The 15,786-nt window shown below is 40.4% G+C and overlaps 1 protein-coding gene across 1 annotated transcript in view; it reads left to right on the top strand.

Moving 5' to 3' along the window:
* Positions 1-7,102: 7,102 nt before the first annotated feature.
* TMEFF2 (transmembrane protein with EGF like and two follistatin like domains 2) overlaps positions 7,103-15,786 on the top strand; it is a 276,911-nt gene continuing 268,227 nt past the window's right edge. The window contains exons 1-2 of the mRNA XM_006079524.4: positions 7,103-7,891; positions 10,219-10,328. Coding sequence (XP_006079586.1) covers positions 7,720-7,891; positions 10,219-10,328 — 282 coding nt within the window. The 5' untranslated portion in view covers positions 7,103-7,719. The remainder of the gene's footprint in view (positions 7,892-10,218; positions 10,329-15,786) is intronic.

The following is a 15,786-nucleotide window of genomic DNA, read 5'->3' as shown; positions in this document are numbered from 1 at the left end:
TGAGTGCAATTGTGCGGTAGTTTGAGCATTCTTTGGCATTGCCTTTCTTTGGGATTGGAATGAAAACTGACCTTTTCCAGTCCTGTGGCCACTGCTGAGTGTTCCAAAATTGCTGGCATATTGAGTGCAGCACTTTCACAGCATCATCTTTCAGGATTTGAAATAGCTCAACTGGAATTCTATCACCTCCACTAGCTTTGTTGGTAGTAATGCTTTCTAAGGCCCACTTGACTTCGCACTCCAGGGTGTCTGGCTCTAGGTCAGTGATCACACCATCGTGATTATCTGGGTCCTGAAGATCTTTTTTGTACAGTTCTTCTGTGTATTCTTGTCATCTCTTCTTAATATCTTCTGCTTCTGTTAGGTCCATACCATTTCTGTCCTTTATTGAGCCCATCTTTGCATGAAATGTTCTTTGGTATCTCTGATTTTCTTGAAGAGATCATCACTTAAATCTGAGGGAATAATGATTTGGGACATTATCTACTGATCTGAGGTAGGCTATAAACTAAGGGACAAAATGTTAAGGTATTGAGTTAGATTTGAAAATGACACTCTATTTCATTAGCAAATCAAAATATTGTATATTTTGATATCATATATATATGAACTATATATACTCAATTATGGTATATATGCATATAACTACATACACAGATATGTATTCATTCATCATTTATCACCATTTATACAAGTATTCTTCCTGAGGCCATTACAGTTAAATCATACATTATATCTCCCTTAAATTTCAAAAGAAACCTAGGAGATAGGTATTATTATTATCTAAATTTTATAAATGAGGAAACAATCTACAGTCACAAGGTTTGTAAGTCAGATATATTAGAAGCTTAATGCATATTTGGTAAACATGTACATGTGGAAATTCAATACTTAATGATAAATAGTCAGGTAATGTACAACAGTTCATTTGCTCATGGAGTATAAGCCTTTCTCCTGTTTTAGAATACTCTATGCCAAAAGTCTTATGAAAACTGAGCAAGAATCCAGATATTGTTTCACTTCTCACATATAAGCAGAAAGTACCTTAGTTTCCAAGAATGAATATTAAAATATAGATTCAAAAGTAGAACACCAGAATTGGTGAACTTTCTTAATTAGAATCCATGCTAATGGGGCCTAGAATTTGTCTATCTTCTAAAAAGCTTCTTAAGTAACTCATATTAATTTAAAGTATGAATTACAAATCTAGAAACCACTGGATCTCACTGCTCATGGTTGAGATTTAATGAGTGTGGTTCTTACTAGCTCTTCATTAAAAGGACAAAGAGACTGCATGGACAGAGAAGGTATATTCCTAGTTTCCATTCTCTGAGGCTAAGAGGCAAGTCATACGGGAGAATATAGCGACTTAAATCTGAGCTCTGATACCAGACAGAACTATGTTGAATCTTAGCTGTACCACAGCTAGTTTGTTAGTGGGCCAAGGTGCTTGATGCTTTAAAAGTCGTATGCCTTTTCCATAAAATAAGAATAACAAAATTCCTTGTCTCATGGTGGATACTGGCGGTGTTGTGGCAATTAAACAAAAATAATATATTCCTTACTGCATGACACAAGTTCTGATACCTAAAAACCATACTACATATCTTACCAAAGTACTCAGTTCAGTTCATTTGCTCAGTTGTGTCCAACTTTTTGCAACCCCATGAACTGCAGGACACCAGGCTTCTCTGTCCATCACCAACTCCCAGAGCTTACTCAAACTCATGTCCATCGAGTCGGTGATGCCATCCAACCATTTCATCCTCTGTCATCCCCTTCTCGTCCTACCTTCAATTTTTCCCAGCATCAGGGTCTTTTCCAATATGTCATTTCTTCTCATCAGGTGGCCAAAGTATTGGAAGTTTCAGCTTCACCATCAGTCCTTCCAGTGAATCTTCTTGACTGATTTCCTTTAGGATGGACTGGTTGGATCTCTTTGCAGTCCAAGTGACTCTCAAGGGTCTTCTCTAACACCACAGTTCAAAAGCTTCAATTCTTCAGCACTCAGCTTTCTTTATAGTTCAACTCTCACATCCATACATGACTACTGGAAAAACCATAGCTTTGACAAGATGGACCTTTATTGCCAAAGTAATGTCTCTGCTTTTTAACATGCTGTCTAGCTTGGTCATGGCTTTCCTTCCAAGGAGCAAGCATTTTTTAATTTCATGGCTTGCAGTCATCATCTACAGTGATTTTGGAGCCCCCCAAAAAAGTCTCTTACTGTTTCCATTATTTCCCCATCAATTTACCATGAAGTGATGGGACGGGGTGGAATGATCTTAGTTTTCCGACTGTTGAGTTTTAAGCCAACTTTTTCACTCTTTCTCACTTTCATCAAGAGGCTCTTCAGTTCTTCTTCACTATCTGTCATAAAGGTGGTGTCATCTGCATATCTGAGGTTATTGATATTTCTCCCAGCAAACTTAATTCCAGCTTGTGCTTCATCCAGCCTGGCAATTCACACAATGTACCCTGCATAGAAGTTAAATAAACAGGGTGACAATATGCAGCCTTGACGTACTCCTTTCCCAATTAGGAGCCAGTTTGCTATTCCATGTCCAGTTCTAACTGTTGCTTCTTGACCAGCACACAGATTTCTCAGGAGGCAGGTCAGGTGGTTTGGTATTCTCATCTCTTTCAGAATTTTCCACAGTTTATTGTGGTCCACACAGTCAAAGGCTTCGATGTAGTCAATAAAGCAGAAGTAGATGTTTTTCTGGAACTCTCTTGCTTTTTCAATGATCCAGCGGATGTTGGCAATTTGATCTCCAGTTCCTCTGCCTTTTCTAAATCCAGCTTGAATATCGGGAAGTTCACAGTTCATGTACTGTTGAAGCCTGGCTTGGAGAATTTTGAGCATTACTTTGCTAGTGTGTGAGATGAGTGTAATTGTATGGTAGTTTGAACATTCTTTGGCATTGCCTTTCTTTGGGATTGGAATGAAAACTGACCTTTTCCAGTCCTGTGGCCACTGCTGAGTTTTCCAAATTTGCTGGAATATTGAGTACAGCACTTTCACAGTATCATCTTTTAGGATTTGAAATAGCTCAACTGAAATCCCATCAGCTCCACTAGCTTTGTTTGTAGTAATGCATCTGAAGGCCAACTTGACTTCCCATTCTAGGATGTCAGGCTCTAGGTGAGTGATCACACTATCGTGGTTATCTGGGTAATGAAGTTCTTTTTTTGTATGGTTCTTTTGTGTATTCTTGCCACCTATTCTTAATATCTTCTGCTTCTATTAGATCCATACCATTTCTGTCCTTCATTGTGCCCATCTTTGCATGAAATGTTCTCTTAGTATCTCTAATTTTCTTGAAGAGATCTCTAGTCTTTCCCATTCTATTGTTTTCCTCTATTTCTTTGCATTGATCATTGAGGAAGGCTTTCTTATCTCTCCTTGCTATTCTTTGGAACTCTGCATTCAAATGGGTATATCTTTCCATTTCTCCTTTGCCTTTTGAGACTGCATCCAAGTACTGTGTTTCAGACTCCTTTATTGACTATGATGGATATTCCATTTCTTCGAAGGGATTCTTGCCCATAGTAGTAGATATAATGGTCATCTGAGTTAAATTCACCCATTCCAGTCCATTTTAGTTCACTGATTCTTAAATTATCAATGTTCACTCTTGCCATCTCCTGTTTGACAACTTCCAATTTGCCTTGATTCATGGACCTAACATTCCAGCTTCCTATGCAATATCGTTCTTACAGCATCGAACTTTACTTCCATCACCAGTCACAGCCACAACTGGGTGTTGTTTTTGCTTTAGCTCCATCTCTTCATTCTTTCTGGAGTTATTTCTCCACTGATCTCCTGTAGCATATTGGGCACCTACTGACCTGGGTAGTTCATCTTTCAGTGTCCTATCTTTTTGCTTTTTCATTCGGCTCATGGGGTTCTCAAGGCAAGAATATTGGTTTGCCATTCCTTTCTCCAATGGACCACATTTTGTCAGAACTCTCCACCATGATCCATCCGTCCATCCAGAAAGTATTAGAGAGCAAAAAGGAGTCTGTCTGATCATTGACTGTCAGTGTGCCTTTATTTTCCCAGGTTTGTTTATTTATCCTAAGTTTTTCTTGTTCTAGAATAACTCCCCGCCCCCCCATTAAGTCTTTTCCATGTGGGGAAAAATACTTCAAAAGAAGTTTTCTGGGAAAATATTTTCTGTGCTACTTTCCTAAAAATATAACAACTTAATTTTACCCACTCAGAGTTGATTCTAGAGTATGTATGCCACAAATAAACTGATTCAGCTCAGAAGTATTGAAAGAAAATATTGTACAGAATTTTAAAATAAGAAGTATTACAGATGCATGATACGCTGGATTTCATTACTTGTAATCATATAATATACTATACCAAGTACAATTCATAAACCTAGTTTTAAATTCAGTTCTAATAAGTAAATGTATTTGATCCTTTTGGAAGCAAAATTGAAGCACTAATCCAATCACTAATCCAATCTTCACTGCCATAAAAATTAAGGCTAGTCTACTTCCTTGGTACTAATGATGAGGCTAAATAGTGTATACATTTTTATTTACATATTCAATAATATGATGCTCTGTTCACTGAATGATGTTCTTCTGCCACTTGGTGGTGCTTGCCAGTTTCAGAATTTGTTTCTTGGTGGCACTGCAGCACTAAGTAGAAAGTAAGCTGAACAAAATCACAGCATTCCTACTGGAAAGGCTTTGCTTCAAACTGTTTAATGATTTAAAGAACCTCTGTGCAAGCAACTGCATTTGTTAACCAGTCACAACCAGTAATTTACTCCTTTGGAGTTTTAAGTTACTTTGGGCAAAATGTCTTAGGAAGAGTACATATTATTAGAGAGCATGCCAAAAATTTACTTAGCAGAGAATTCAATAACAGTTTTACTCGGCTAAGAGGTTCTGTAATATCCTACCTCTATAGCCAAGCACTCATACCCTAGCAGGTCCTGTTTCATTATCATAATTCCTGGGTAAACACTTTGAAGGACTTTGCCTTCAGTTTCAAGCATGACTTATTTTCATAAGCCTGATTAGTTACCACACCAGCCTTGCTATGGAAAATGACAGGTCCTCACTTTGAACTGGGGAGTTGTTCAATCTTAATCTACATTAGGCGTGCATCTCTGTTGCCCTCTCTGCCGAAAGAGTGCAGGGAAAAGACATCTCAGATTCCTTGTTTTTGCAATATTGGCTGGCAGTTCTATCTAATGGGTATTTCGTTTCCTAAAAGAATTTAGCTGCACTGTCTAGAAGCCGATTTTCTGATGCCTCCAACGTCTGGTCAAATTGATTTGTTTTAATGGAGTCTTGGTAAGGAGCGCGATGCCACCAACTAGAATGCTGGGATCTGCTGCTTAATTACCAGGAGCAGACACACAGAGATTCAGAAATCTTTGGAGGTGGACGGGGGGGATGGGAAGAGGGATCTCGGGGCGGAGGCGGAGATGTAAGATAAAGGGATGGGTTTCACACAGGATAAAGGAAAAAAAAAAAAAAGATTTCTTTGAGGCACTGAGGTGTTGCACGATCACATCTCTCAAAGGAGAAGTTAAAAAGCATGGAAGTGGGAGGAGGTTGAAGGTTAAAGTACTTAAAAGGATAGCTCGGGTACAATTTGTTTTTCGGGTGGTACTGCAAAGGATAGATAGTCCCTGTTTTCAAAGTGTATTAGTGTCTCTTTTAAGTGATTGAGAATGGACACTAATTGCCTGAGAGGCACTGTCACGCAATGTTCTTCTAAATTCAGGGGACATGGGAGAGACAGAAAGATGAGGTTTAAAAGAAAAATAAAGGAGATGAGGGTTCTTGAAAGAAAGAGAAGGAAAAACATAAAGAAGAGAGGGGAAGGGAGGAAGGCAGGGAAGAAGGAAGGGAGGGAAGGAAGGAAGGAGCAGAGGAAGGGAAAGGAGGGTACGGGAAGAGAAGAGAGAGAGAGAGAAAAATCCTGAATCACATAACAATCACACGGAATAGAAACACTGAATGATCACACAGAAAACTCATTGAAATCACTGTGCAACGACGACCCGGGTCACGAGAGGAAAATGCTCCTCTGCATCCTTGTCCCGGGAAACTCCGGGTCCCGTTCGTTACTAGAGACTAAAATGCCATTAGGCTAGAGTGTTTTCTAACTGCGTGAAGAATGCAGCAGACGAAAGGCGGATCTCACCACGCCGTTTGCCGGCGCTGGTTGGGGCCGGAGAATGAAAGGCGCAGAACCAGAGACTCGCCGAATGAGACCTCCTTGCCACCTCCAGGTCACTGGAGAGCCGGTAGAGACCCGCGTAAAGCTCCGAGGACCACTACCCGCGCCGCCGAAGGGAGCCGCTCTTCTCAGACGCCGCAACCCGCGGATGCGCCTGGCAGTCCGCCGTGGCTGATGCAGACAGCAGCCTTTCCTTCCTCCTTCTGACCGCTTGTCCCAACCCATCCTGACCTCCGAAACACATTTGCCCTCACCTCCCAGGCAGCCACACAGACTACCAGCTGGAGAAGAGTGTGCGGTGGGGATTGGGCTTTCAAACCTCCAGCTCCTTGTAGACTCGGGGTTTCAGGGGGCCAGGGAAGGGAGTAGAGAGAGAGAGAAGCGAGCTGGGAGAGCCTGGCTGGCTGGTTGAGGCAGCTTGGCGAACAGCCTTAGGTTCGCAGGCTTCTGTGGGAACTGCTGCTGCTTCCAGGCCAGCCTGAGCTGTTCTCACACCACCGCCTCTCACCCTCTCCTGCTTCCTGCTACTCCCTAGAGAAACGTCCGTGGGCTCTCCGCGGCGATATTCCCAGCCTGTATCCCGTCACAGCCAGGAGGCGCGCTCCTGTACGCTGGAGCGCCGGGCGCCAGCAGGACGCCCTCTCCTTGGTGCCCGCTTTCCCCTCTCCTGTCTGCTGCGACCGCTCCTCGGCCATCTCCACCCTCGCCAGCTCCAGCTCCGAGAGACGCCACCCAGCCGCGGCGGGCGCTAGAAGCCCGGGGTCACGCACGGAAGAGGAGCACTAGATCTGACCCAGCGCTCGGTAGGGGGCGTCCTGGGGCAGAGAGTGAAACAGCAGGTGGTATTTAAAGGTGAGGGAGTCGCCTGCCCTGCAGCCCGCAATTCTCACTCGAGCCATCCCCGCCTTGCCCGACTCGGGCCAGCGCCTGGTGAGCTAGCCCATCTGTGGCATCCGCCGTCGTCTCCTCCTAGCACCTCCTCGCCGACCCCTCCCTCCCGGGACCTGCATCCCGCTCAGCCAATCAACGCCCGACTGCCAGTTCCCACGTGATCCCGGGCGGGCTAAGGACCTGCTGCTTCCCAAACGCCAGAGGGATGCGGGCAGCAGAGCGCGAGAGGCGGCTGCCAGGCTGCGGGGCGCTTTGACTCTCCCTCCACCCAGCCTCTTTGGGCTCCTCTGGTCTGCTCTCTTGACTTCGGTCTCCTCTTGCTGTCCTGGCTTGCCAGAACCCTCTGCTTATGGCAGCAGCTTCCCGCGTCCCCGGCGCAGCTTTTCCGTGGACGACCCTCTAGCTCCCGGGGCTGAGCCGGGTCACTGGATGTTGCTGAAACTCTGGAGATCATGCGCGGGTTTGGCTACTGCTTCCCTGTCAGGTGCCACTGCCACCGCCGCCGCCTTTGCTGCCGCCGTCCGCGGGATGCCCAGTAGCCCGCTGCCTGACCCCCGCGATCTTGTGTTCTCCCGAAGCCGTTTGCTGCTGCAGAGTTACGCGAACTAGTCATGGTGCTGTGGGAGTCCCCGCGGCAGTGCAGCAGCTGGACACTTTGTGAGGGCTTTTGCTGGCTGCTGCTGCTGCCGGTGATGCTGCTCATCGTAGCCCGCCCGGTAAAGCTCGCAGCTTTCCCTACCTCCTTAAGTGACTGCCAAACGCCCACCGGCTGGAACTGCTCTGGTAAGTCCGAAACCCCAGCCCCCGACCTCTTAGCCCCGCAGAGGAAACGCGCTGTTTCCAGCACAGACCAACCTACCCAAGTGCTTCTCCCCAGCTCCTCCGCTCCAACGCTCCCAAACCGTGAGACCACCGACCTCCACCCAGAGGAGAACTGTTCCAGGCCGTTAAGGAAAGGGGAGGGGGTCCTGAGGGGGCGGTGCACAGAAAGTGCAGGTAAAGGAACCTTTGCATCCTTGCACTTAAATTAGCTGCGGAGATTTTAAGAAATAGTAAACGAGGTTTTGTGGATTCATTGAAAAGAGGACCAGTCCTTGAAGAAACACTAAATCAGAACCTTTTCTATCATTAAAGAAAGAAGTCTAGCTGAAACCAGAGAGAAACAACTTTAGGAGATAGAACGAGCGAGAAAGCGATAAATCAAATGGTGACTGCAGGGGAAACATTGATTACTAGCAAAAGTACCATGAGAGTGCACTTGTCTGGCATTCAAGACCGGGTCACACAAATTCTAGAGGATCTTGGGTTTCCAAGACATTCAGTTTCTCTCTCTCAGCCCCTCTACCCCCCTCCCCCACTCGCATACACAGCGCCTTCTCTACTTGGCTGCAAAAGACGTTCTTTTTGCATCACCGAGATGCCTCCCTCTTGCCTCTCCTAGCTCCTAAATGGTCGAAGGAAGTTGAGACAAGAATCTTTCGACCGTCTCCCAGGCAAGGGTGGGTATAACCAAGGCCCCACAGGCTCACGCATAGGCGGGCGGAGGGCGGAACCGACCCGAGTGGGCGCCGGCTCCTCCATTTCTGGGCAGGCTTCCTTGGAGTGCGTCAGGCGCTCTTCTTGCTCGCTTGGGTCCCTTAGTCTGAATGCGAGAGCTTGGCAAGCTTGGTTCTGCTAAAGTCTCCTAATTAAATAGGAGCCGAGGATAGGAGTTGCTGCACTGTTCGAGTAGCTTCGCCTTTCAGCATGACAGCCCATAACTACCGGCGCGGTTGTGGTGTTTTGGGCATTTTAAACTCCATTAGCATGCCTGGATATTGTCCCCTAGGTCTGGTCTGTTCTAGTTTTAGCCAGTGTGTATGTAATTTTTCATCTCCTGTATATATAATTCTGCCGAAGTTGAATCTAGCTCTGAATAAAGTGGCTTTTAGGGATGTATGCGAGCTGAAGTGTATGTAACTTTGGAGAAGAGAGAATGACCAACTGTAACTCATAGGATAAAAGAATATGCCATGCTGGGTAGTGACTGGTGTAAATTCCATGAGGAAAATTATTATACATCATGTGGCTTGTGCTTTATAAAGACGAGTTGAAATTTGTAACCCTGTTAGATTTGGGTCAATATATTGCCTTTGTTCTGTTTTGGGAAATTTCTAAATTTGGCATTTTCATAAAGCTAAACATGTTTTCTTTAACTTACTCATGGCTCATGCATGCATCTATGTTATTTTGGAAATACTAAGTCCCACTTTGCAGGTACCTAATCACTTTTTAGGTGCTTTACCATAGGAATATTAAGTAACCTGCCAAATCAATTATTTGAAATGTTGATAGATTTGTAACCCAACATGACTAGTTTGTTTCATCCCTAGCTATGGTACTGTTTTAGGAAATAACTAACTTAAATATGAAATTGGGGATGACAGTTAAGAAATTAATTATTACCAGATACCTAACAGGGATTTGCAGAAACTAAAGAAAATAAACTGGTTTTCCAGGCAGATTAGCAAGAACCTGTATCCCCTCTACCCCTGTTAACTTGGAGGTGATCAATCTTCGTTTGAGTCAGACAGACCATCAGAAAAAACACTGTGCCTGTTTATCTTTATTATTGGAGCTTTGTTTCCTCTTTGTCTGGAGAAATTCCAAATAAGGGGTTGTTGCAGATCTTAAAGCAAAAGAATGATTAAAAATGGAAGAATAATGAAAGGACATTCTGAGACCATCACCAACTCTTTTCTAAAATGTGAAGTCTGAGGGTCATAAACTGTAGTCTACTTAATGAGAAAAAATAATGAAACTACGAAGCAATGTTAAATATTCACTTACCACTGCCAATATTAACCCAAACTAAAATAAAATAGCATCATCAAAAAAAAAAAGAATATTCAAAGACAACTGACTAGAAAAGAATTGTGAAAGAGAAACTAGTATTAATCACTTAACTAGAATTTTTTTTAGGTTATCTGTAAAAAATGACCTTGTAGTACAGCTGTGGTTGTTTGAATTAAAATTTAGGGCAATTATTTTAAAGCTTAAAGATATTTCTTTTGTTGTTGTTGTTCAAGTCTGTAACATTTAATGACTGGCATATTCTCTTTAAATTTGAGGTTATGATGACAGAGAAAATGATCTCTTCCTCTGTGACACTAACACCTGTAAATTTGATGGTGAATGTTTAAGAATTGGAGACACTGTGACATGCGTCTGTCAGTTCAAGGTAAGAAATCTCATATTTGCATCTTCTAATTTACTAATGAGACTGCAAAGCAGAGATCTTCTTTTACAGCCCATCACTTGGCAATTTATGGCTATGCAAGCTAAGAGGAAAGCTGGCATCAAACAAAAGTACTGGCAAGAGAGCCAACTGATGTCAAAAAGACACAGCTTTTTGGAGAAATGTATGTGCCATAGTTATAAATGCCACTGGAGGTAGAAAGCTTCAGGTTGTCCTTTTGGTGTATCAACAGAACAGTAGGTTTCTGTGCCCCTTCTAACATGCATACTATAAGTCAACGTAATAGCCAAAATTGTTGTTGGATTGGAAGTGCGGGTTTATACTTTTGTTCTGTTGATTGAGGCTATCTTCTTTGGATCATAGTGCTCTGTTTTAATGGTATTGGGTTTTATTATTTTGGCAATCTAGATGAGTTTTTAAATGAACTCCTTATCAATGTGACTTCAAAACTACTGTGGTAGTTTGGAAATCATGACACTTATTAGTACTTGCCAACTTTTCATGGATACCACATTCAATTACAATTCCTAGGAATCTGAAAGAATGCAAATAGACAAAAGTCATTTCATAAATGAGGAAAATGTGCTTTGCCTAATGTTAAAAGCATAAATAAAAATTAAAAGAGAGATTTCCCAGTGATGTTATCAAAACTGGATTATTAGTATTTTTTAAAGATAGAGCTCAATCTCATTATTATAGTCATCATCTAACAAATGCTTTCTACCATGTGAATGTTAAAACTTTTCTCTTTCGATATGTTTTTTATAATTCAAGTATTTATAGATGCTTACTGATATCTTAAAGTGTTATTGAACTACTTTTTAAAATACACATGAAATCTAAGATAAGTTTCAATCAGAAAATATTCCCATTAAGGAAGCTATATACTGGGGATAGGGAAAACTTTTCCAAGGTTGTAAGCAAAATTTGAAAAAAAAAAAATCAAAAAGGATATAAAACAAATCAAATATTAGAACTCAAATTCAAGTCTAAAATTTGTTATAGTTCAGTGGTCACTCAGTATCCACTCAGTATCCATAGGTCACTCAGTATGCATCACCACAACTACCAAAATCCAAGGATGCTCAAGTCCCTTATATAAAATTATGTATAATTTATATATAACTTTGCACATCCTCATGTACACTTTGTAATCTCTAGATTATTTATTATATAATGTATAGACAATGTAAACATTGTAAATACAAATACAAATTAGTTGCTGGTAAGTGGCATATTCAAGTTTTGCTGTTTAGAACTCTCTGGAATGTTTTCTCTGGAATATTTTTGCTCTGAAGTTGATTGAATCTGTGGATGTAGAAGCCCCAGATTTGGAGGGCCAACTGTATGTAATATTTAGAATTGTTGATGAAATTTAAATATTTTAGATTAATGTCACCTCCCAGTGATAGAGAGAAGGGAATTCACATTTAAATATGGTTTGAATGGCTTATAAATAAGCTAAAAACTTCTCGGACATTATTTTTTTCTTTCTAAGAAAATTAATAAACAGCTGACACTTGTACAGTGCACCACCACCCAGTAGGTGTGTCTTGCTGTGCCCATATTATAGTCTTTAAACCAGGCTAGAGTATTGGAAACATGCATGCATGTTTAATATTCATGCAATACCAATTTCTAAGGTCTCCAGCCATACTGAACAATTTAATTATGTTCTCTCAGTGAACTACTTGAGAGATATGGAGCATAAGAACCCTGCAAGTCATACTTTCCCCAAGCGTTAACTGAGGGGAAAATAAGTTGGATAAGTTATTAATTAAAAGCCCACAGGATTTTGTCAATTTTTTTCTTTTTAGTTTGTAATTCCCAGAAATATATCTTATTTTCGTAACCAAGGGTAGACATAAGATGTGAACCCATGAACGATATAAAATGAACCAAGAAGAATGTTCCTCAAATGGAAAGCCATAAGTATAACAAGATTTCACCAAGAGGCAAAAAAAAAGGAGTTCATAAAATTAAAAATGGATGCATGCTACTAAAAGAAAACGTATAATTTTCTTTTTAAAGAAATTGTGTTCAGTTTTCAGGTTGTACAAAGGGTTTTAGTAAAACTTTTGTCAACAAAGATATTTATGTTTTTTATGCATTTGGCTAGCCAGTTACATTTGTCATTAATTTAGATAATCGTTAAGTGGGATAGATTGCAGGGGACAGGGCTAGGGGAGTGAATGCAAGTTTGAATAAGAAACTAAAATGTAAATTTTCTTTTCCTAATGTCTGTAGCATTTTAAATTTACTACTAGATTACTGCTGCTATTAGTTTGTGCTTTGCAATAGTTGTCAGTCTGTCAGGTGAAAATAAACATTTCCCTAGTGGAAAATTTAGACTCTACACGTACCAGGAATATAGAGTGGCTGAATTAAGTTCAAGATCAAAGAAAATGTATAAGTTGTGAAAAGAAAAATAGATAAGATATTTTAAGCTAGGAGTATCTTGACTCAGTATTTCCAATACTTTCAAATGAATTTGAGAATTTTTTTCTGTTTTGCTCAGTCTGATGAAAAGGCAGATATCCTGAAAAATCCATTTTCCTATACACTGTTCTAGATCAGCTTAAGTCATCTACTCTATTTCTCCTGATTTCAGATACAAGTCCAAATTCTTCTATTCAAAATGGGATGCAAACTATGGTTTCTGGCTGAGAGATAAACTTCAAAGAGTATTGGGTATATGTGTTAAAAGCATAAATAAAAATTAAAAGAGAGATTTCCCAGTGATGTTATCAAAACTGGATTATTAGTATTTTTTAATGTTTTCCAGTTTGAATTACTATTGGAACATTAAGGTGAACAAATATTTATCTTCACCTCTCTTAGATGATTTGCAATAATCATATTCTACCATTCAAACATGTTATCTCATTTATTTCTCATATCTGAGTGAGGTAATTATTTTTTCCTCCTTTTACAGATGAGATTAAGGCTCATAAATATAAATAACTTACAACTAAGTGGTGATCTAGGTCCTTTGACACAACATCTAATTTTTTTCTAGGACATTATGTTGTTGTTGTTTAGTCACTGTGCATGAGATTTTCCAGGCAACAATCCTGGAGTAGTTTGCCATTTCCTTCTCCAGGGGATCTTCCTGACCCAGGGATAGAACCTCTGTCTCCTGCATTGGCAGGCATATTCTTTAGTGCTGAGCCATTAGGGAAGCCCATATGCAAATAAAAACATTAATAAGAACAACAAAAGTGCCAGTTTATTATACACAACTTGATATCAAAAATAGTACAACTAATTCTTAGATGATGATATGAGTTCCATAAATAGTATGCAATCTCATGCATCTTACCTTGCTCTCTGCATACCAAATGGTATCCTGGTCATTCTGGTAAATAACCATGGGATGAAAATGTAGAGACAGTGGATGGACAAAAGGCAGGCTGGCTGGCTGGATGGATGGATGGATGAATGGATAAAAGAAGGAAGAGAGGAAGGAAAGAAGTCACAGATGCATCTATTCATAGATACTACTGATCATATCAATTAATATGTAATGATCAATGATCACTTTATAATTTAAAAATATTGTGAAGCCTTATGTTTTACAAATATCATTTAATTTGATTGTTTTCATTTAACAAGCTACGCCCTAGATCTGCAATAGTTCCAGTAACTAGAATTATAGAACAAATTGCCCAGAACTTAGTGGCTCAAAAGAATGAACATTTATTTTGCTCATGAATCTGCAGTTGGACAGGGCTTAATGGAAGCATCTCATCTCTGCTCCTCTTGGCATTAGCTGAGCGGGAGAGGGAACTCAAAGGCTTGGTTCTGTACTCCTCTCAGGACTCACTCATATATTGGACTGTTAAATGGGGACTTTGGTCCTTCTCCATATAGATCTCTCTGTTTGGATTAGTTTGGCCTTCCCCATAGTACAGTGGCTGGGTTTAAAGGGCAAGCGAGCATCCAGAGAGTGAGAAAGAGCCAGGTAGAGGCTACATCCCTTTAATGACCTAGCCTCAGAAGTCATATGAGTCACTTTTACCATAGTCACAGGCCTGCCCACTTGTTTAAAATCATAAAATAGTTCCACATGAAAAAATGTAGTCACAGAGAAGTAAAAGTTACCTATGGAATGATCAAAGGATTGGGACATATGCAGGTTTTTTTATCTCTTGCTTTTTTGGAAGAGAAACGTGCCATATCCTAAACCATTATTCCTAAGCCTTTGACAAGTGGGAATATAACAGAATTCACTTAACATCTGTGGAGCGCCTTCTACATGCCAGACTAGGGAAGGTGCTGACAATATATAAAATACAAGTTATGCATAGCTCCTAGATGCTGAAATCTCAGTTAAAAGAAATTCTTATTAATCAAACAAGCAATAGATCATATGAAAAACTTCTCACATGAATTTTTTCTTCATTTGTAGCAAAACAAATTCCATATATTCTAGAGCATCAAGTCATTGAGTTCACTGGTGTAACATGTTGCTGCTTTCTTAAGCAATGTGGAAATTTTGGAACAAAATCATTCACTGAAAAACACAAAGTTGGAAAATAAACTTAAGATTTTTAAAACATCTGAAGGAAAGCAGAATCACTTTTCCCCTGAGAGGAAGTTTGGACAACACATACATTTATGAGCTTAACCATCTGGGCTTGAGTCTTGTTTTTCTCTCCTACCAGCCAACAATGTGGCCTTTAGCAAGTCACCTAACATCTGAATCTGTCCCTTCCTCTGAAACTGAGCAATATTCATGGTTACCACTAAAAAAATATATAGTTTCAAAATTAGGCATATTTTAATGTAGTAGTAAGCTCATTTTTATATTTAGGGTTAGCCTGTTTTCCTTTATTTTTCCACTTTTAGACATGCATGCCTTGGTGTCCATGTTAGATGGTAACTCTGCTAGTTAAAGTATATATCATGAAAGACAAATAATTTACATTTCTTTTTATAAATGAATATTCCAAAGCATTTTGAAACATGACTCAGTTAATCCTCCCAAATGCCCCAGTTAACCATTTCAAATGGGAGAACTGAGCTATAAACTTGTTAAATATTTTATTGCTGAGTGATATACACAAGGTCCTACACTCAGAAATGGGAGAATATGGGACGAGACTTCCACTTCTAAGCCTTAGTGATTTAGAGTATACTTCCTCCGTGTGTTATTCATTTTAATGAGTGCAAGTCATGTTACTAAGGGCCAAAAACAGCGTGCTGATAATCTACAGTTAAGCTCTTTTCAACTCCATACAAATCTCCCTTTTGGCTTGTGCATGGAACTTGGCAGCTCTGTTTTTAGCACTGTTCACATTTGGCTTACTCCATCCCTCAGAAGTGCCATATGAGCACTTTATCAGTTTATTTCGTATTTTAAGATGCATATCAGCATTGTGTACTAGCAGTTGACAGAGATAATAAATACTTCCTACCCCTCACTCCCCATCTACTG

Source organism: Bubalus bubalis, chromosome 2, assembly GCF_019923935.1.
Source record: "Bubalus bubalis isolate 160015118507 breed Murrah chromosome 2, NDDB_SH_1, whole genome shotgun sequence".
Classification (NCBI taxonomy): Eukaryota; Metazoa; Chordata; class Mammalia; order Artiodactyla; family Bovidae; genus Bubalus; species Bubalus bubalis.
The sequence above is the reverse complement of the archived record's forward strand: the minus strand, read 5'-3'. Positions and strand labels throughout refer to the sequence as shown.